The 20,008-nt window shown below is 52.7% G+C and overlaps 2 protein-coding genes across 10 annotated transcripts in view; both read right to left on the reverse strand.

The window, feature by feature from the left end:
- Positions 1–6,581, reverse strand: part of PAK4 (p21 (RAC1) activated kinase 4) — a 54,164-nt gene extending 47,583 nt beyond the window's left edge. For both annotated transcript variants that reach the window (XM_053267941.1, XM_053267944.1), the window contains exon 1: positions 6,424–6,581. The gene's annotated coding sequence lies outside the window, so the exon portion shown is untranslated. The remainder of the gene's footprint in view (positions 1–6,423) is intronic.
- Positions 6,582–9,791: 3,210 nt separating this feature from the next.
- Positions 9,792–20,008, reverse strand: part of ACP7 (acid phosphatase 7, tartrate resistant (putative)) — a 36,482-nt gene continuing 26,265 nt past the window's right edge. For all 8 annotated transcript variants that reach the window (XM_053268460.1, XM_053268462.1, XM_053268468.1 and 5 more), the window contains exons 3-14: positions 18,426–18,626; positions 17,236–17,418; positions 16,802–16,827; positions 16,351–16,448; positions 15,338–15,400; positions 14,753–14,867; positions 14,543–14,656; positions 13,979–14,036; positions 13,638–13,705; positions 13,123–13,194; positions 12,719–12,856; positions 9,792–11,376 (exon numbers count right to left, since the gene is read on the reverse strand). In XM_053268460.1, coding sequence (XP_053124435.1) covers positions 11,311–11,376; positions 12,719–12,856; positions 13,123–13,194; positions 13,638–13,705; positions 13,979–14,036; positions 14,543–14,656; positions 14,753–14,867; positions 15,338–15,400; positions 16,351–16,448; positions 16,802–16,827; positions 17,236–17,418; positions 18,426–18,626 — 1,202 coding nt within the window. In that variant the 3' untranslated portion in view covers positions 9,792–11,310. The remainder of the gene's footprint in view (positions 11,377–12,718; positions 12,857–13,122; positions 13,195–13,637; positions 13,706–13,978; positions 14,037–14,542; positions 14,657–14,752; positions 14,868–15,337; positions 15,401–16,350; positions 16,449–16,801; positions 16,828–17,235; positions 17,419–18,425; positions 18,627–20,008) is intronic.

The following is a 20,008-nucleotide window of genomic DNA, read 5'->3' on the forward strand; positions in this document are numbered from 1 at the left end:
TAGTTAAGTTACAAAATAAAATGCCCACGAAGCATTTGTTTTTACTTCCCACTATAAAAACAAACAAGTTTTTTTGTTTTAGTAAAGGATATAGACTAACCATAAATTGACGCATAAAGCAACATTTTACACATGCTTGTCAAAAGCAAGGCAAGGCAAAGTATACAGCGGCTGAACCCAGAGTCAAACTCCTTTTCAAGCTGCCTAGCCTGTGTGCATCAGTCTCTCCGGTCAAGGGAAACAAGGAAGCACCAAGCAGCCTCTCTCCTGCTCCCAAGGTTCAGGTCCCAGATAAAGTTATGTGAGGCCCACTTGAACTTATGCCTCCTTGGCCTTGCCTCCCAACAGATCGCCACCGTACCAGCCTCTCAACCCACCCATCACTCGTCTACTCAACCACTGCTTTCTTGTTAAGGAATTCCACAGCACATCCCAAATCACCACCTTTACTACACAGGGCCACGATTCCACAGAAAAGTGAGAAGTGCCAATCCCACTGGAGGCCATTTACTCCAGGGAGGGCACAAGCCCAAGCAAAGCATCCATTGCCTCACAAAGACGGCTTTCCTGTATATAGAAACCGTCTGATGAGAAGAATATGGTATCTATAAACTCACAAATGGTGTGGCAAGGAATTCTTCTTCTCCCAGTAGTATAAAACCTGAGGCTCATTCAGTGCTCAGGGGTGGGAAGTTCAGGTATGGCTTCAGACAGTGGAGACTAACATATGGAAATCATTAACACAAAGGGTGGCTCTTTAGATGTATTTTTAGAAGGATCAGATAGATGCATGGAGGACAACGCGAGGTCTAAAGCCAATGAATTAAATAGCTAAATGGAAAATCAAACCTCCATATACAGAGGCAGTCTACCTCTGAATATCAAGTGCTGGGAATAAACAAAGAGGGGAAAGCTATCCTGTTTATATCCTGCTTGAGAGCATCTTGCTGGCTGCTCTTGGTGACAGAGTGCTCAATTAGATAGAACCTTGTTCTGACAGGGGTTTAAAATCCCTTTTTAAAATTGCTAGCTGAGCTTCATTGTTTTTTCTTTCTTGCAAATAAAAACAAAGTAGGTTCCAGTCCTTATGGAAAAATGCAGGCGGGGTGGGGAGTAAAGAAACCGGAACCTTTCAGAGTGGGGAAAGAGATATATATTATTTTATTATTATTATTTTACAATGCTTGGAAAGCTAGAACCAGACCTTTGGGAAAGAACCAGCATCTTATAGGTAGCCTCTCCCCTCTCATGGTCCACAAACAGACAAGTTCCTCAGCTCCAACATGACTTTTCCGGCCTCTTATTTATATTTTCACAAGGCTTTTTATCCTCAGCCAGAGTTCCGAGATACAAAGAACAATATATTTATTCATCCGGCAGGTTCGTTCCGTTACCAGAAGTTGAGAGCTTTCCTCAAAATGTTGCTAGGATTAGTTAATGTTTTCACTGGCAAACAAAAGCTACTTCCTTGGCTAGCTTTCAGACCTTGTTTGGAGCTCCATGTTAGAAGCATTCTCTCGAGCTGCTGGGGTCATTCACAACCTCCTTGCCACAACTGTGTAGCTGCAGGTTTTCAGTAAGTCCCAAGTAAGTCCATTTAAGCAGCCGGTTAGGGTTGGTTGGTTGGCCTTGTTGCACCTCTCCTCCCAGCACATTTTTATTGGGCTCATGAGATGATGATGATGATGATGATGATGATGATTTTTTTTAAAAAAGAGAGAAAGTTCTTAATCCTCATGGTTGGAGAAAGCAGCTCCAATATATGATAGCAGGCATTTTTCAGTGCTCAAAAGATTGCCCACTATGAAAAATGCCCCCATTTGTAATTGTGCCACATGACTGGCAGACTCCTGCCAAGTTTAGTAACTGTTTAATCTTTTGCTTCCTTGGGTTTTCCTTTGGTCATTTCCTTGCAGAAGGATCCTCTCCTCCTCTGGAGCGATTCCAAACTGGCAATGATACACAGAAGTGTCTTCTTGTCAGAAGGGGCCAAGAGCTAGAGATTTGCCTTCAGCATCAGATAGTTTCCAAAGATTTCACCAAAAATTAAGTGTTTTAAAATCCATGAATTAGTTATCCTAGGATTGCAAACCCCTCAACCCAACCTCTGCTTGCATACATGTTCAAGAGGTAAATCAGAGGCTGAAATTCACTGAATTCCTAGCAGGACTTGGTTTTATTATAGCCCTATAGAACCAGATGTTTGAGTCATCTCATCGTGGGATAACCAGGATCAGTATATATGGTAGGCAAAATTGACCAGGAAACACAGTGGCTTTGAGCATTTATTTATTTACCATATGTATATACCGTCTGATATATACATCTTTAGGCAGTGTACACAATCCAAACAACAATATAAAAACTAACATTAAAACACTTTCACAGAATAAAAACAATTAAGAACAATTCACAGAGTGAAACAATTAAAATAATTTGACAGGATAAGAACAATTAAACAATTTAAAGTTTTAATTAAAAGGCTTGAGAAAGCAGGTGTGTCTTGAGGGTCTTTTAAAAAGAAATCAGATAAGCTCTTATTTTGACAGGGAGTGCATTCCGAAGCCCTGGGGCAGCCACAGAGAATGACCCACTGTAGTCAGCAAGGGTGTGTGGCTGAGACATCCTGGAATCCCTTGTCCCAAGACAGGAGTCGCTGCTACAAGTTAAGCCTACTGAGAGAACATCCAAGCTAAGACTGTGTGCACAAGCCTATAGAAATGCACCCTAAAAGAGAACCTGAACAAAAACTCGGCTAGTGCTGACCAGATAGGTTGCCTCCTTCACCTGCTGATCTGAAGAGAACAGAGAGCCACAACCAAAGGTCGGGAACTGCAACTAATGCATGAACAGGATGGTCTGGCCATGTCACGCTCTTCTAGCTTGAGCTACCTTGCAGGGTCACTGTGTTGCCAGAAGGCCCTTCTGAGCTCACTGCAGGATACGCATGCAAAGACTAGCTCCACGAAGCTGCCATAACCGACAGCTTGCACATCATTTTAGGAAGCACGATATTGCTGAACGGAAACTGGAGGCCAAGTCTATAGCTATTATATTCCCAAGACTGCCCTTGGGAGAAAAGCTTGAGAAGATACACAAGGCCTGTTCATTTTCATCCCCCTGGTTCTGATCTTGGTCAGATCTCCCTCAGAGCACATTCTCCAGCCCTGAGAGAGTCCTGAGTATTATTTCCATCATTCATTCATTCACTCTCTCTCTATTTTAAATGAGGACAGGTTTTGGGGAGCCATGGAGTAAAGAGAAGTGCCTCAGCTGGGCATGGCCGGCAGGCCCCCTGTTCTCTAAGCCTACTTTTGGAAGTACAAATCCTCCTAAGCAACAAGGGTGGGGGCACCATTTTCTTTGTAGATCACCTAGGAAGGTCACCACCCTCAGTCACAATCTCAGAGGCTGGAGGGGGCCCTCTGGATTTTGCCATTCCAAGCCTGGGCAAAAGAGGCAGACATTCTCAAAGGCAGCTTCAGAACTGCAAACATATTTCAACATGTACACAGAGTCCGACCACTAGTTCAGCTAGCTCAGTATTGTCTTCACACTCAAGCAGCTTTCCAGGCTCTCAGGTGGGGATTTTCCCTGCCTGGTGATACAGGGAGGAGAGCTGGTCTTGGGGTAGCAAGCAGGACTGGTCCCCTTAGCTAAGCAGGGTCTGCCCTGGTTGCATATGAAAGGGAGACTAGAAGTGTGAGCACTGCAAGATTATATTCCCCTCAGGGGATGGAGCCACTCTGGGAAGAGCAGAAGGTCCCAAGTTCCCTCCCTGGCAGCATCTCCAAGATCGGGCTGAGAGAGATTCTTACCTGCAACCTTGGAGAAGCTGCTGCCAATCAGTGAAGACAATACTGAGCTAGACAGACCAATGGTCTGACTCAGTAGATGACAGCTTCCTATGTTCCTATGGATTGAACCTGGAAATCACGCACTCTCGCTCTGAGCAACAGACCCTCCCCAATATCCCAAGGGCTAAATATTTTGTAAGGAACAGACTGTCTGGCTGCACAGTTGGTAACCCATCTTGGGCCCCAACTGCTCATGGCTGTGACGATGACTGCAACACAACACACCTGCTTGTGTGCTGCAGGGCCTTGACTGTCACACCAGATGCATGAATTCCCCTTCCTAAGTGCAGTACAAGCCAAGGCTCCATCTACTTGGACAAGCTCTATCAGTTGTAAGAAGCAGCTGTGTCAAGAGAACAGCCCGGAAGCTCGTCGTTCAGCAATCAATATGCTTTTAGAGAGAGGCAACAATTTCAAGGCCCATCACCGGAGGCGACTGGTGGGTCTCGCTCCCCCCCCCCCGGTAAATGAAACATCTCTGGGTGGGCAGAGGCCGAGCCTCACTTTTAATTCACACTCACATTTCACTTCCCAGCAATTAGAGGAATTCCCAGTCTAGCTAAATGAAGGAGATTTGGAGGTCTCCTACTGGAGACATCTGTTCAAGGGGATGCAGTTACCAAACACAACAGGAAAAGGGGCCAGTTTGTGAAAGCGCTTGGCAGCCAGGGCTGGGAAAGCGCCATCTCAAGAGGCTACCACAGGCTCTGGCAGAAGCGCCATTTGATTCCACCTCATCAGATAAAAGAGCAGCAAACTAACATTTTGGATAATCAATTTCACCTCCCAAAAAGGTGCATTGCAATAGCACGATCAAAGTGATGAGATTCCTCCAGCATACAGCACGCTGTTTATCTCTTGGTCTGCATATTATTTGCTCTCCAAAACCCACCACAGCCAAGCTGTGGCTGGACTGAATTTGGAAGAGTAGCCGATAACCAGTGTTCAGCAACCACAATTTGCCTCTCTCAAGACTAGCCCAATGCCTGTTTCCAACCCCTGACATGTGGCTTCATCCTCCAGATTCAAAGCACAGAGAAGTTAATTGCACCTGGCTGCATCAGAGATTGGCACTCTCCCCCTCAACTGGTCTGAATAACACAAGGAAAAGCTTCAGGATCCCAACTAAAGAGAGAGTGAAGGATTTGAGCCAAATCCACTTCTACCATTGAGGCAGGTGACTGATTCCTCTACCTGGCAAGGGCGGACGGCTCCAGTGCATCCTGGACACCAAGAAGTGCAAATGAAAATGATGCAAACGGAAGGAAGGGCAGCACCAAGCAGAAGCCCATCCTGCCAAGCGGGGCTTTTTGGTGTTCAGCAGCAACACACGACTCGCACATTATTTCAGGCTCCATAAATACAGGCTGCTCGTTTTGTTTCTGCGGGCATGGAGCAGATGCTGTTGATGGAGCAGAGCAGGAGGAAAGGCTGGAACTATACCAGGACCCCACTACATGCACCAGGCCAGGCGAGCCCCTTCAGACCCCTTGGCCCTCTACTGCAAAGGGACAGAGGAAGCTGCCTTCTACCATGTCAGAACCCTTGGTCCATCTAGCTCAGGACTTCCTACACTGACTGGCATCAGCTTCTCCAAGCTTGCAGGCAGGAGACTTTATGTATTTAGCACATTTATATACCGCCCCTGGGCAGTTCTTCCTCCGTTCCTGTGCCAAGCCTGGGACCGTCAGCACGCAAGTCCTATGGAGGACTAGTGTCAGGTCATCCTAAAAGGAATGACAAGGGATGCCCGCTGAAATGCAGGGCTCCTTCCCAATGGCCAGCGGGAGGCATGGCATTTCCAGAAATCCAGGGCTGCCACAGCTCTCCAAGGTTCCGGGCCAAAGAGGGCCTTTCCCAGCCCTCTCTGAAGAGTGGGGGGGGGAGGCTGGGCCCCCCTGCATGCCAAGCAGAGGCTCTTCCATCGAGCTGCAGCCTAACACTTCCAATGGGGGGGCCCTCATTCAACTGATAGAGAGGGGAACCAAAGCAGGGAGAACTGAGAGACCCTAACCCAACACCCCCCTTCCCAAGGGGAGCCTGAAGCCCCAAAGGCAGCCTCAGGAGGGTCCCGGGGGAGGGTTGGGGGAGGGGGACTTCCAGGGCTGACCCCTAGACCCCACCACCAGGCCCTGGCAGAGCCCCCACCTAGTCCCTCCTCCTTAGGCATCCTGATGGCCTCCTCAGAGCCCCCCCCGCAAGTTCCCCCTTTACCCCCAACGGAATCCATGCTGCCCCCCACGACCCCCAAGAGGAGGCCAGAGAAGACCAGGGGCTGACTTCCCTCGGCGCCAGCAGCCCCCCCCATATACTCTCAGGCCCTGGCAGAGCCCCCACTTAGCCCCCCCAGGCATCCATCTGACCCCCGCAGAGTCCCCCTTTTATCCCCAATGCAGTCCATGCTGGCCCCCACGACCCCCAGGAGGCGGCCATGGGAGGAGGGAAGGCTCCCCTCGGGGCCCCCAGACCCCCACACACTCCAGGGCCCTGGCAGAGCCCCCACTTAGCACCGCGGCCACTTAGCCCCCCCCCCCGGCATCCTGCCCCCCCGCCCCCCCGCGCGCACCTGCTGGCTCCGGCGCAGCTCTCGGCTCCCCTCACGCCGCCGCCATCTTGGGAGGCAGCCCAGCAGCCAGTCGAGCGAGGGCGAGCAACATCCGGGCACAGCCTCCACCGCCCGTCGCCTCGGCAACAGCTGCCGCCCTCCAGAGCGCAGACCGGAGGGCCGGCCGACGGGAGGGAGGGAGGCTGGCCGACGGACGTCAATGGCCCATTCACGCCAGGCGGTGGGGCGGAGGAGGTGGGGCGAGCACGGCCATTGGCTAGCGGGGACGATGATTGATGGGAGAGGGGCGGCGCCCGAGAGCGGGCCCTGGTGCGCCTGCGGGGCGAAGCGGAGTGGGAGGGGCAGCCCTCGAGGGGGCGGAGCTTGAGTCGCCCCAAGAATCCTGAGAAGGTAATGAATGATAATACAGATTATTGGAAGCATCACTTTTGGGTCTGAAGAGGGTTGCTTTAGGGATATTAGAACAGGCTGTATCTGAATACGAAATTAGACTAAGATCAACAGACTATCAATATAAGCAATATTTATCTTGATAATCATACAAATAGATCATGAACATTATTTCAACACTCATTAAAATTGTTGGAAGACATTGGTTTTTATATATTAAAGATAGCATGTATCATTCTGCCTTTCAACATAAGATTACTGTCATGGCTAAAGATTATTGATAGTGATAGCAATAGTTAAGCAAAGGCTGTTGCAAACAAAATTACTTCAATAGCTCAAAGAGTTGTTTTAATTATAATGTAATGCTTAACTTCAGCATTATACAAATAATCTAGTGCCCTCCATGTCCATAGGGCTTGTTGAAGACTGAGAGAACATGCCTCTGCCTCAAGGGGCTTGCAGTCTGGGAAATGTCACAAAAAGGGAAGCAAAAAAGAAGCAAAGCATGGGAGAGGTGTTGGCAATTAGAAAGTTTTTGCTGACAGTCATTCTAATTGTTTCAGTTCCTACAGGCTAAATGTGCATTATTAGAAATCCTTTGAGATCATAATTAACCCCTGCTAACTTGGCAAAGAGGCACCTTTTGTGGTGATTCTCTTTATTTAACAGGGGGAGAGTAACTGGCCCTCTCCACCCCCAGCACAGCATCCCTCCAGTGACTGTTGCTGGTGTCTGTCTTGTGTTTCTTTCTAGATTGTGAGCCCTTTGGGGACAGGGATCCATCTTATCTTATTTATTATTTCTCTGTGTAAACTGCCCTGAGCCATTTTTGAAAGGGCGGTATAGAAATCGAATAAATAATAATAATAATAATACAGAGGCAAGTGCCACCTCTGTAAAGAAGCAGATGAAACAGTGGATCACCTAATCAGCTGTTATAAAAAGATCGCACGGACTGACTACAAACAAAGGCGTGATAAGGTAGCAGGGATGATACACTGGAACATCTGCAAAAAATACAAGCTACCTGCAGACAAATGTTGGTGGGACCACAAAATTGAAAAAGCTGTAGAAAATGAAGATGTAAAAATATTATGGGACTTTCAGCTACAAACAGACAAACATCTGCCACACAATACACCAGATATAACTGTAGTCGAGAAGAAAGAAAAACAAATCAAAATAATTGACATAGCAATACCAGGTGACAGCAGAATAGAAGAACAAGAAACAGAAAAAATAAGAAAATACAAAGATCTATTGAAATTGAAAGGCTGTGGCAGAAGAAGACCAAAAAAATCCCAGTGGTCATTGGCGCCCTGGGTGCAATTCCAAAACAACTTGAAGAGCACCTCAACACCATCGGGGCCACAGAAGTCACCATCAGCCAATTTCAAAAAGCAACTTTACTGGGAACAGCCTACATTTTGCGGCGATACCTATAACAACAATATAGATAACAAAATTCTGGCATCCCAGGTCCTTGGGAAGGACTCGATGTCTGGATAAAACAAACCAGTCCATAACACCTGTCTGACTGTGCAAACAAGAAATACTAATAATACTAATGGTGTGGTATAATAACCCAAGGCTGGGGAAACAGGGAGTTGGTTAACCGCTGCTTCAAGACAAAATGAGGTAAATTAACCCACCCAAATCCTTCATCCCCCCACCCACCCCCACTGCATGATTTGCAGGGCTTCCTTCTTCCTTCCTTCCTAGAAAGCATGTTTAGGATGAAGCGATGCACTGCAAGAAAGCCAGCACACAGCTCTGCTTTGGGAGCAAGCAAGAGCAAAGCGAAAGGGGGGGAGGAGGGGGGGAAATGGACTCCCCGGAGAATGTGGGTAGGGCTTGAGATGAGCCCCTGCAGAGAGCAAGTGCGCCCTCTTGCGGGAGAGGAGCGGGAGCGAAGCCGGGGCTGGCGCTGGTGGGCCGCCCTGTCCTTGCAGCCTTTGCTGCCCCCCCCCAACGAATATCTGTATGCTGCTTTTCAACAACAGTTCCCAAAGCATAGATAGAAATAAATAAATAAATAAAGTGGCTCCCTGTCCCCAAAGGGCTCGCAATCTAAAGGAGAATCAGAAGACAGACACCAGCAACAGCCACTGGCGGGGGGGGGGGGGGCGGTGCTGCAGTAGACCACCACCCATCCCCAGTCTGGCTCCAGGGGATGGCAGGAGGCGGCCTGCTGCCTGCTCCTTCCACCCAGCCCAGGTCTCTGAGCCGTATGCCTGAGCAACCGGAATTGCAGGCAGCCGCTAAGGAGTTGTGCAGAGTCGCAGCTGCCAGCTGGGATATGGGCTCCTCCTCCTCCTCCTCCAAAAGCGGCCGCTGGTCCTGGCTCCTGGCCCCACTGCACCTGCTTTGGCGAGGAGGCCATCAGCAGCCCGGCTCTCTGTGCCTTCAAGGTGTTGACGGGACAGGCACCGCGGTCCCTCCAGTTGTCTTCATCTCTGTGCGGAATGAGTTTTGTCCTGGGCGGATGTATCAAGACAGTGTGCGCGCACCATGTGCATCCAGAGTGGGGCCTTCCTGATTCAGCCTGAGCGGGATCAAAAATGAACTGAGCAGACAGCCAAAAACTTGTGAGTGCAGACATGTGCGCACACCTTAGAGGGAAACAATCTGAAGGGGGCTGCCTGCCTCGCCCCGTCCCATGTTTAAAAAGCCCACAGTATGCGTGTCAGTAGCAGCCGGTGCCCAACCAGGCTCAGCTGCCTGTGGCTTCCAGCAGCTCCTCTCTCCCCCATCCCTCCCCACCCTTGGCTGAGCGCGCACATCTCTCCCTGATGCGTGGCCAGCCTGCAGGCAGCATGGGAGAAAGAGAGGCAACCAGAGCTGCCGGGAACCACAGTGACTCATTCCCGTTGTGGCTTGCCCTGACAAGTGGTGCCTGTCCCATGTGCTGCCACCATGTGGCTGAAATCATGGTTTAAGATTGCCCAGAAGTTAGACCAGTTTGTGAAAACTTTGGATGCTGCCTTTACTTTATTTATTTATTTATTGTTCAATTTACAATACACCACCTTTCATAAAACTCACCTCAAGGGCCGTTCACAACACCAAAAACATAAACACACCAAGCAGAAGCAGCCATAAAAAAAAAAGAAAAGGACAGAGTGGCCGGGAAACGAGGAGACGGAAAGACAAAATGTACAGGCCTGTCCTGTTAGTGGATTATCCTATCTGTTGACCAAGACAGATACCAGTGCAAGCAGCTTCCTGAGGGGTTTGAATTAAAAGGAGTCACACACAGACCCCCCCCCATTTCAAACTTTTATTCGTGTAATTAATTGCATGTGAAAAAAGTTTCAATTGTCTCCACTCAGTGCTTCAGCAACACACATTGGTGACAACACTACTAATTGTCATTGTTCTTCGGGCCATTCAGAAGCGTGGCATTACAGGAGGACCTCAATATTCGCAGAGGTTCTGTTCTCGGCTGCAATCGTGGATACAGAAACTGTAAATATCGAGGCATCGGGGGCTATGGGATCACGGGGGTTAGGTTCTCAGTTGGGAAAATTTTGACAATTTTCCCTCCTGGACGGCAGCCCCCACAGCCATGCCCACCCCGACAGCCAGAGAGGCCGAGAAGTACCAGCGCTCTGTCCCTGTGCTGCGCCCCTCCACAACACCCCTGGCCACCAGTTTTCTGTAAGTCTTTGCCTAGGCATCCTGGTTTACACTTGCCACAGGTGACTATGGCAGGCTTGCTTTGAAGGACATAACCCACCATTAAGCTCACCACTATGGACAGCTGGTCTGGTGGTCGCAAGCCTGACTTGTCCCCCTAGCTAAGCAGGGTGCGCCCTGGTTGCATGTGAATGGGAGACTTGATTGTGAGCGCTGTCAGAGATTCCTCTCAGGGGATAATGGGGCTGCTCTGGGAAGAGCATCTAGGTCCCAAGTTCCCTCCCTGGCAGCATCTCCAAGAGAGGGCTGAGAGAGATTCCTGCCTGCAGCCTTGGAGAAGCTGCTGCCAGTCTGTGTAGACTACAATACTGAGCTGGATGGACCAAGGGCCTGACTCAGTATATGGCAGCTTCCTATGTTCCTATCTTGTTTTTCAGCCTGGAAAGAAGGTTGGTCCAGTCAATGGACAAGAGGGCCTTTTTGAAACATGGCATTGTGTACACTGTTTACCAGAGTGCCACGGAATTGCCTGTGTTTGGGCTCCTGGTCGGCCCTTTGGCCAAATCCAGGGACACAAGCACCCCTTGGGTGGTGGCCTCCTTGGAGTAGGAGCAGTTGGGCTGGCAGCCATGAGGATTCTAGGCGTTCTCCTGCCCAAGAGCAGGGGAAAGCAGATGGCCAGGAGTGTCCTTGAGCTCTGCAATTTGATGGCTGGCAAAGAACATGATTCTTTGACTTCCTCCTCCTCTTCTTCTTCTTCCTCCAGTGGAAAGTGCTGGGCATCAGGAGTGGAGGCAAAAGCCTTGGCAGTCACCTAGGGGAGGGGGAGATTGCCAGGGGGGCTCTTCCCCCTCAGGGCTAATGCCACGATTCAGGACCGTGATGCTCCTTGATCAGCCAAATGCCATCCACGACTTTCCCGCTCTGAAAGGTAGACACAGAGAGTGTGGGTTTAGGTCCGTAATCCCCCCCTTTCCTAGTGTTCAGACATCGCTTTAAAACGTGGTTGCTGAAGTGGATATTCTCGCCCCCTGTGGGGACGCTGCTGCTCTGCTTTCCCCCCTACGCTTTTTGCTGTAGATGTGCTTGTGTCCGATGTTGGTGATTTTATCATGTTCTCCAGTTGCGGCTTGTCCTAACCAGTCAGGGAGGTGCTGAAGAGGGCAGCAGCCCCGGCTCCTGCTGGCTCCAGTCGCTCCTCTCTCTTCCATCCTGCCCTAGCACTGCCTGCAGGCTGGCCATTCATCAGGTAGAGCTGCATGGTGTGGAGCAGGGTGGGCGAGAGAGGAGCCCCATGAGCTGTTGCTGGGAACCAGAGGCAGCTGCGCCTCGCTTGGTACGCTCTGGCCCTTCAGGATGAGCCACGGCTATGTGAAGCACCCTCATCATCAATCATCGTCTTTTTTTGTTAGCCACCCCAGAAGAAGTTGTCCTCCGAGTGGTTCGCCCACCCACCCCCACAACAGTAAAAACATCCAGTTAACACATAACACAAAACAAATTGCAGAAGAAAATACAAAATGCAATACAAAATCTTGTAAGATCTTTAGATCCATTTTAAAAGCATTTTTTAAAAGCCTGAGTGAAGAGAAAGGTTTTCTCCTGGTGTCTAAAAGAACCAAGGGACAGTAGGTGAGACTCACAGGGGAGGGAGAAGTGGGTTGTAACCAGCAGTGTTCCCTCTAAGGCGTGCGCCGCACACACGTTTCTGGATGCCCACTCAGTTCATTTTTAGATCCCGCTCAGACTGGACCAGAGAGGGTCCCACTCTGAATTCATGTGCACACGCACTGCCTTGATACTGCCGCCCAGAACAAAATTCATTCCGCACACAGATGGATTTATTTTTTTTTAGAGAGAACACTGCTTATAACTAGTTTAATAAAGCAAACACTAACATATATTACTGGCAGCGAGGATAACATTTGCAAGGCCGTGGGAAGCTGCAGTGAAACCTAGCAAAACTTCGTGACCAAAGGAGGTTTGGCGTTTCTTTAAAATGGTGCCATTAACTGCACCCCCAAAGACAGCAACGAACCGCCCAAGGAGGACACAGCGAGGAACTTCCAGAGCCGTCTTGGTGGACGGAGCCAGGGGGCCAGGACCCCGCAAAGACCCCCCAGCTCTGCTCTGCTGGGTTCTGCAGGGAGGGGAGGATCAAGCTGTGAATGTTTTGTGGTCTGGGGCACCAAGATGGCCCCAGAACTCCAGGCCAGGCCACTTGGGAAGCCAAGTCGGCCACCTGGAGGGCTGCAGCAGCTCCTACCTGATCGTCGGACACTTGCTCCAGCCAGAGGTGGGTCTTGTTGAGGATCTGCATGTGGGAGTAGCCATAGTCCTCGATCCGCACAGCACTCCAGGCCCGCGGGTCAGGGACGAAGGGGTCCAGCCGCTCTTTGCAACCCTAGGAGGGGGAGGGGGAGGAGGACAGAGGTTCCAGCACCCGCCCCTCCTTCCCTGAGGCACTTCAGAGGCAGAGAGACCTGTGTTGCCGCCGCCTCCGCTCTGGGGACCCTGTTTCCGAATTCCAGCTCTGTGGGATCTGGCAGCGGTTCCTCAGTGGCAAGGGAAAGGAGCTCTGTCTATGCCCAGAGGCACTCCTTCTTAGGTCTTTCGCCTGCCCCAGAGGAGAACCCCACCCACCCACCCCAAACATTCCCTACCACTTACGGCCGATCCGGTGATGATATGCACTGGGGCACCAGGGTTGGTATAGGGGGCCTCTGTGCTGCCATTATGCACCTGTGTGGGGGAAGCAAGGGGGGAGGGAGGACAAGGGGGGGCCATCAGCGGCTGCAGGGAGGCATTGTCGGGTGCCCAAGTCCTGGCAGCTCCTCCCGGCTAGGGAGCCTCGTACACAGACGCTAAGAAGAGAACGGCTGGATTGGACAGGAGCCGCCCATCCTAATGACAAGCCAGGGCTGGAGTGGGGAGATGCTAGCCAAGGGGCCGCTGCCTCGGCTTCCTAGCAGCTCCTCTCTCCCATCCCGCGCCAGCAGTAGCGAGAGCCGCGTTGCCTGCAGGCGGGCTGTTATCCACGCAGCTCTACCTGATGGATAGCCAGCCTGCAGGCAGTGTGGCTCTCAGGTGGAGAGAGAGAGGAGCAACCCCAGCTGCCGCCTCTGGCACGCACACCAGGCTTGTTAGGACCAGCCGCTGCTGCCCTTGCCCAAGCCCAGACTCACCGTGTAGTTGAAGACGGGCCAGAGCCGCTCATAGGAATGCTCGTGAGCCCACAACTCCAGGTCGACCCCTGGCAGAGAGAGAAGAGCGGTTGGGGGGGGCAGGGTGAGGTGGGGGGGCAGCTCCGTTCCCACCCAGAGAGGAGAGGCGGAAGGGCCGAGGAAGCGGCCAGTGCCAGCCGGCACCGCCTGAGGGTCCCCTGGGCTGTGGTACTCTCTGGGCCGGCCAGCCAAGGCCTCGGGCTCCCCACCCCACCCACTGCCCCTCTGCGCTGCTGCCTGCCTGGGCCATTGGGGGCCAAGCAGCAGCAGGCCCGAGAAGCGGAGGCCCAAGACAGACCTACCGTATTTGTAGAACAGGCCTTCCAAGCCGTACTGGTGCTGATCAAGCCCTTGGCGAACCTGAGAAAGAGGAACCCCAGAACGAGCCAGCTGACCTCGCCAGCTCCGTCTCCCCTTTGTTGTCGAGCTGCAGAATGCCACACCCTGCCATTCCCCCCCGCCCCCCGCCCCCCACCCCACTCAATCCTGGAGTTAACAAGAGGTGCTCTGCCTGCAGGCTGGCCATCTGCCAGGTAGAGGCTCAGCCCGCACAGCTCTACCTGACCAGTGGCCAGCCTGCAGGCAGCAATGAGGCTGGGGGGCTGGGGGAAGAGGTGCAAATGGAGCTGCCGGGAACCAGAGGCAGCTGTGCCTCGTCTGCTGCCCCACCCCACCCCACTGCCAGCTCAGCCGCAACCGCCCCACAGCTCAGTCGAAGAGACGAAGCAGCAACGCACTAGGCTGGCTGCCGTGACCCCCTCCGTTCTGCAAGCCGGGCGGGGGGGGTGGGGTGGTCTGCAGCAGCCTGCCTGCCTTTCCTGGCCTCCCCCCCCCCCCCCCGCGGAGCACGACCTCGTCTCACTCACGATGCTCTCGTACTCCGTGCAGTCGTCCTGGTCGTTGTTGGAGCAGTACATGGGGCGGTGACCCATGGTGATGATCCAAGGGCGCTCCTTGCGCCGCTCAGGCCGGGTTGCCTCCTGCCGCACAGGGAGAGGGAGTCAGTGGGCAGGCAGGGCACCCGCCTCCAGCCACCCCCCTACACCCCCCCCCCGCAGCCAGCGTCCGCTCCTGACCTGCAGGTCGCGCTCCAGCCACCGGAACTGCTCTGCCACGAGTTGCTGCCCATATGTCAGGAAGAAGTACACCTCGGTGGAGAAGGAGACGATGTGGGCAGGGCCAAGGTCCCAGCTGGAAGGGAAGACGGAACAAGCCGTGGGGCTGGGCGGGGCTGAGGCCCCTCGGCCCGGAGCAGGGCCAGACCGGAACCCCCCTACCTACTCCAGGCTTGCTCACTGGCCACCCCGCTTCCATGGTCACCCCCCTTCCAGGGCTGCTATTTTAAAAAGTGCACAGGAGGGCAAGCCCCTCATTTGGCACATGGCGGAGCGTGGCCCAAGGTGTCCTTGGCACTGCCGGGGATGCTTCCCAGCTCCAGAATCTATGCAAGGGACCCTTTTAAGGAAGCACTCGCATAAATGCATCAGCACATTTGAAGGTACAATCATGATTCCTTTAGCCCTCCGTCTGGCAAGCATTTTGCAGATGAAGCAGGAGCAGCAAGTCCGCTCAGACAGAAGGAGGCCTCTTCCTCCCTCTTCTGCCAGTGCCTCCTGCTTGTGGCTCAGGTAAGCTGCTCCCTGACCAAGGAGGCCACTCACCTGTACCAGAGGCTCTCTGTGTCCCCGGGCATGCTGAAGCGGGCGCGATAGTTGGAGAAGTTGCTGAAAGAGGGAAGGCGCGAGGGTTAGGGCGAAGCTGGCCAAGGGGGCTTAGGGTGAAGGGGCCTCCCAAAACATCAGCAAGGCATCTAAGGGGCAACTGTGGGGCCAAAGCAGAGGCAGCAGGGGCCAGAAAAGAGCTGGGATGGCCAGGAATGAGATGGACCACAGGCTCACGTTCTTTTGTAAATAAACCTTTTTAAAGTTTTGATTTGCTAAAAAAAACCATACCACATTAACTATACAGAACATCAAGGAAGGAGAGCTGGTCTTGTGGTAGAAAGCATTAATTGTCTCTTTTGCTACGCAGGGTCCACCCTGGTTTGCAATTGACTGAGAGACTACATGTGTGAGCACTGTAAGATATTCTCCTTAAGGGATGGGATTATATTCCCCTCCGGGGATGGAGCTGCTCTGGGAAGAGCATGAAGGTTCCAAGTTCCCTCCCTGGCAGCATCTCCAAGACAGGGCTCAGAAAGACTCCAGCCTGCAACCTGGGAAAAGCTTCTGCCAGCCTGTGTAGATAATACTAAGCTAGATGAACTAATGGTCTGACTCAGTATATGGCAGCTCCCTATGTTCCACCTTAAAAAAAAAATGGAACATGCATTTTCAAGTTACATCAGATATACAGGAACAAAAAAATGAGGATTTTCAGACAATTCACTTTGTAATCAACTATCAGCTGTACTCCCTAGTTAAAACACATGCAAAAGGAAAGAGGATAGCAATAAAAGAAATGATGACAGCAATAAGGCAATAATAAATAAATAAATAAATAAATAAATAAATAAATAATGCATTTTGCCCATTGTCCAATTGATGGCTTGTCGATAGAATGCATATGTATGAGAATGGCAAGGGATACTAACAAGAGGAGTATTGACTTGTTCAGGTCTTGGAGATGTGAGCTTGTTTCTGTCCGTGTGATGCGGCTCATGTGCTCTACTCACTATTTCTGCTCGTGATTCCCGGGACACGTCATATATGGTACCAAGGCAGCCACAGGCTCAATGCTCCTCATGAAGGCATCTCCAACATAGGCATTATCCTGCAAAACAGGCAGCATGGAGTGGGGAGGGGGGAGGAAGAGGAGCCACCTGAACTGCCGCCGGGAAGCAGAGGCAGCTGCGCCTCCTTTGGCCTCCCCCCTCCCCCCTCGGGCTTGTTAGCTGCTGCTGACCCAGCCCTGACCACCACAGATGACAACCAAGAGGCCTCCACAGAGATGGCGATGGGGGCTGCACTTACACAGCTGCACACAAAGGATCCCAGTACGAAAAACACAGCCATGCGCATGCTGAGGCAACAGAGGTCTCGCCCACAGGTGCCCGTACACTGCAGCTTGAGCAACACTCAATCCCAGACCCCAAGCGCAGAGGGCCCACGAAGAACCCTCCTTACCGTGTCCAGGTTGTAAGCAAAGTCCCCTGTCAGGAGAGAAGAGTTTACGGTCAGAGGTGGGGCTCCATGCAAGGAGCGAACGGGCCAGCAGCAGCAGCAGCGGCATCGTGTGACGGCAGGGGGGCTGTTTTCTGCTGCCTCGCTTTAGGGCTGGTGCTGCCCCTTTTGCTGCGGCTTAAATGCACTTGTCTGCCAGCTGCCCTGAGGGCTCAGGAGAATCACTAGAGCTGGGAGGGGCCTGGGAACTGCAGCCATCTCCCAAGTCCAAAAGGCAAGGATGAGGCTCTCAGCTCTTCATCTTTCAGAAAGAAAGAGGGCCAGCATTCCCCCTCCCCATTATGATGGCATCCCAAGTCTAAGGGGGAGAGCCAGCTCGCTTCTTCTCCACCCCGCCAGCCCAAAGCCCCGGGCAGCTCTTGTTCCAGCAGCCCTACCTACGTGCAGCACCACGTCGTACAAGCCCATTTCCGCCTCGCGCTGCAACCGGGGCAGGGACTGGGGGTTCACCAAGCCCATGTCCCCATAGATGGCAAAGCGGGGGCTCCAGTTGGCGCCGTTCAGCAGGGCTTGGAAGCTGTAGGTCCTGCTCCAGCCGCGCTTGCTCCCACAGCGGTAGACTGGAAAGGAAGAGACAGAAGAACCTCCAAAGATCCGGGCGGCTAGATCAGACCCTGGGGCCCCATCCAGCCCAGCCCAACCGCAGCCTCCTCCCCAGCTCAGGCCAGCCAGATCCTCTGCGAAACTCTCAGGCAGGGCATGCGTGGCAGAAGCCTGGTAGCTGCAGCTGCGAATCCCCAGAAATATCTTCAGTCAAGGCTGGCAACCCTGTTTTGAAGGTGCTTCTCCACCTTCTAGATTCCTGCATTTATTTACTCTCCAAGAATGGAGTATTTAGAAGCCAGGGGTGTGTTGGGACTCCTGCTTATAGATATGCCAGGAAGGTATCAGTGTCTTGAAGCCTGTTCTCAGCAGCTCAAAAGGCACCTCCGCAGCTGCAGGGTGGGCATGGGGCCGGCTTCGTGTGCAACGCCTTTCTCTTCGTGCGCGTTAGAGACAAGACCCTCACACAGGTCAGAGATGTTTCTGGAAAGCCTGGGTGCCGAATCCTGAAGGATGGCGACACACTCTAGCAACGCACCCTGACACCAGTTTTAATGCAGGAGCCCCCAGACAAGCCAGGGGGCCTCAAAGGGAGGCAGCTCGGATGCTCCTCTCTCTCCCGCCCAAGAGCTGCGCAGGCTGGCCATTCATCAGGTAGAGCTGCACAGTTTAACACGTAGCTCTACCTGACAAATGGCCAGCCTGCAGGCTCTCGGCTAGGGAAGGAGAGAGAGGAGCAACCCGATATGCTGCCAGGAAGCAGAGGCAGCTGTGCCTCCTTTGGTGGCCCCAAAGAGGCTCGTCATGACAAGCTGCTACTGCCCCCCAGGCAAGGACAGAGACCAAACAGGACCCACGTCTCATTGGGGCAGGGCCATTTGGAGCATCTGCTGCCACTCTTGCCCTGTTCAGTCCCTGCCTGCTGGCCCTTAAATGCATGGATGGCAGGTTGCATGGAGCAGCCAGCATGGAGACAGCATGTGCACACCGGCCTGAGTGCCCCCTGGGGTTTCTGCCCCCTTACCATAGCGCTGCCCAGGCAGGAGGTCACGCAGGGTGACGCGATGGATGAACATGGCACGTCTTAACTTCCCACCATCCACAAACAGGGTGGCGTTTCCTCTGGCCCAGCGCGTGAAGGCTGCCTCCGGCTCCGGGCCAAACTCCACCACAGACTCTGCCGGGTCAAAGGTTGTCCAGGTGACGGTCATGGAGTTGGGCTCTCCTGCGCAAGACACCAGCAGCTGAGTGAGGTCAGAATACCACCTGAAGCTGCCCAATACGGAAGCAGACTGTCCACTTGTCTAGTCCAGTGCAGCCTGCTCTGGTTGAGAGCCGTTCTCCCAGGCCTCCGGCAGAAGAAGAGGGGTCCTCCTCCTTAGCCCTGCTGCTTCCAGAGATCATGCGGCCACCCCCTTGCCCAAAGGCCAAAGCACCCATCATGCTCCTTCTTGTCCAATGACCGTCCTTCTTGTCTCCAGCCCTTCCTCCCAAGAGCTCAGGGCAGCATCCATACGGCCATACCCCAGGCGAGCGGGCATGGTCGTTCCTGGCACAGGCCAAGCCTCCGACCCAAGGTCAGGATCTGTGTGTGCTCCTGCGCTCTGACTCTGTGCGAGTAAAAAGTAAGGGAGGACGAGGCTGGGAAGTGAGGGTCTGCAAAGCTGCCGCTGGGCCAGAAGGCTTTTCCTCCTCCCTCATTCGAGAGCTGCTGCTGCTGCTGAGTAGAACGGAGCCCTCCTCCTCCCCAGCAGCCTCACGCGTGATCACTTCCCCTACCCGCTGCCCTGCTTTTTACTTGCCCGTGATTAGGGCTGCCAACTGTCGCTCATTACACAGGATATGGATATCCCTCATTTCAGGGATGAAATGTTGGTCCCTCTAGGGACAGCATTTGTCCCTCGTTTGGGGGGCGGGGGGGGAGCAGCTTCTTATTTTGAGACGTTGGGGGTTGAAAAGAGATATAACTTGAGTATCTTCTAAATAATAACACTGCTGGCATTGTTCAAGAGCATAGAATTCAATTACATATCTGACCTCCAAGAGAGCCCTTAAAAACCATCTGTTTGGCCTGGCCTTGTTCTGATAGTTTAATTGTTTTTTTAAGTTGTTTTTAAATTGGTGTTTATATTTATATTTCTGTTTTAATTGCTATTGGTTTGAATGGTTTCTGTTTTTAATTGTAAACCGCCCTGAGCCATTTCAGAAGGGCGGTATAAACACTGAACAAACAAACAAACAAATATAGGTCAATGATACTCAGGCTCTGGATTAGCACTGCATACACCTCCTGGCCCCTGCAAACTTGCGTCCCTCATTCTGACAATGCAACGCAGGCAACCCTACGGCCCCGGTTGCAAACCAGGAGTGCACACAGCCGCTCTCAGAGCTGGGTGGGGCCCTTGTCCTGCACCTCTTGCTGGCCTCCGGGAGAGCAGGCTCAGCCGAGAGAGGGCCGGGACTGGCCGCTGGGCCCCCAGTGAGCTCCAGAGCGGAGCAGGAATGCGAAGTCCGGTCTCCCTGCTCCTAACCTGATGCTCGTCTCACAACCTCATGCTGGGTCGCGATGTGGCCCTGGAGGCTGAGGAGCAAAGGCAATGCGGGGGC

The sequence above is a fragment of the Hemicordylus capensis genome, chromosome 7 (genome assembly GCF_027244095.1).
Source record: "Hemicordylus capensis ecotype Gifberg chromosome 7, rHemCap1.1.pri, whole genome shotgun sequence".
NCBI classification, from domain to species: Eukaryota; Metazoa; Chordata; class Lepidosauria; order Squamata; family Cordylidae; genus Hemicordylus; species Hemicordylus capensis.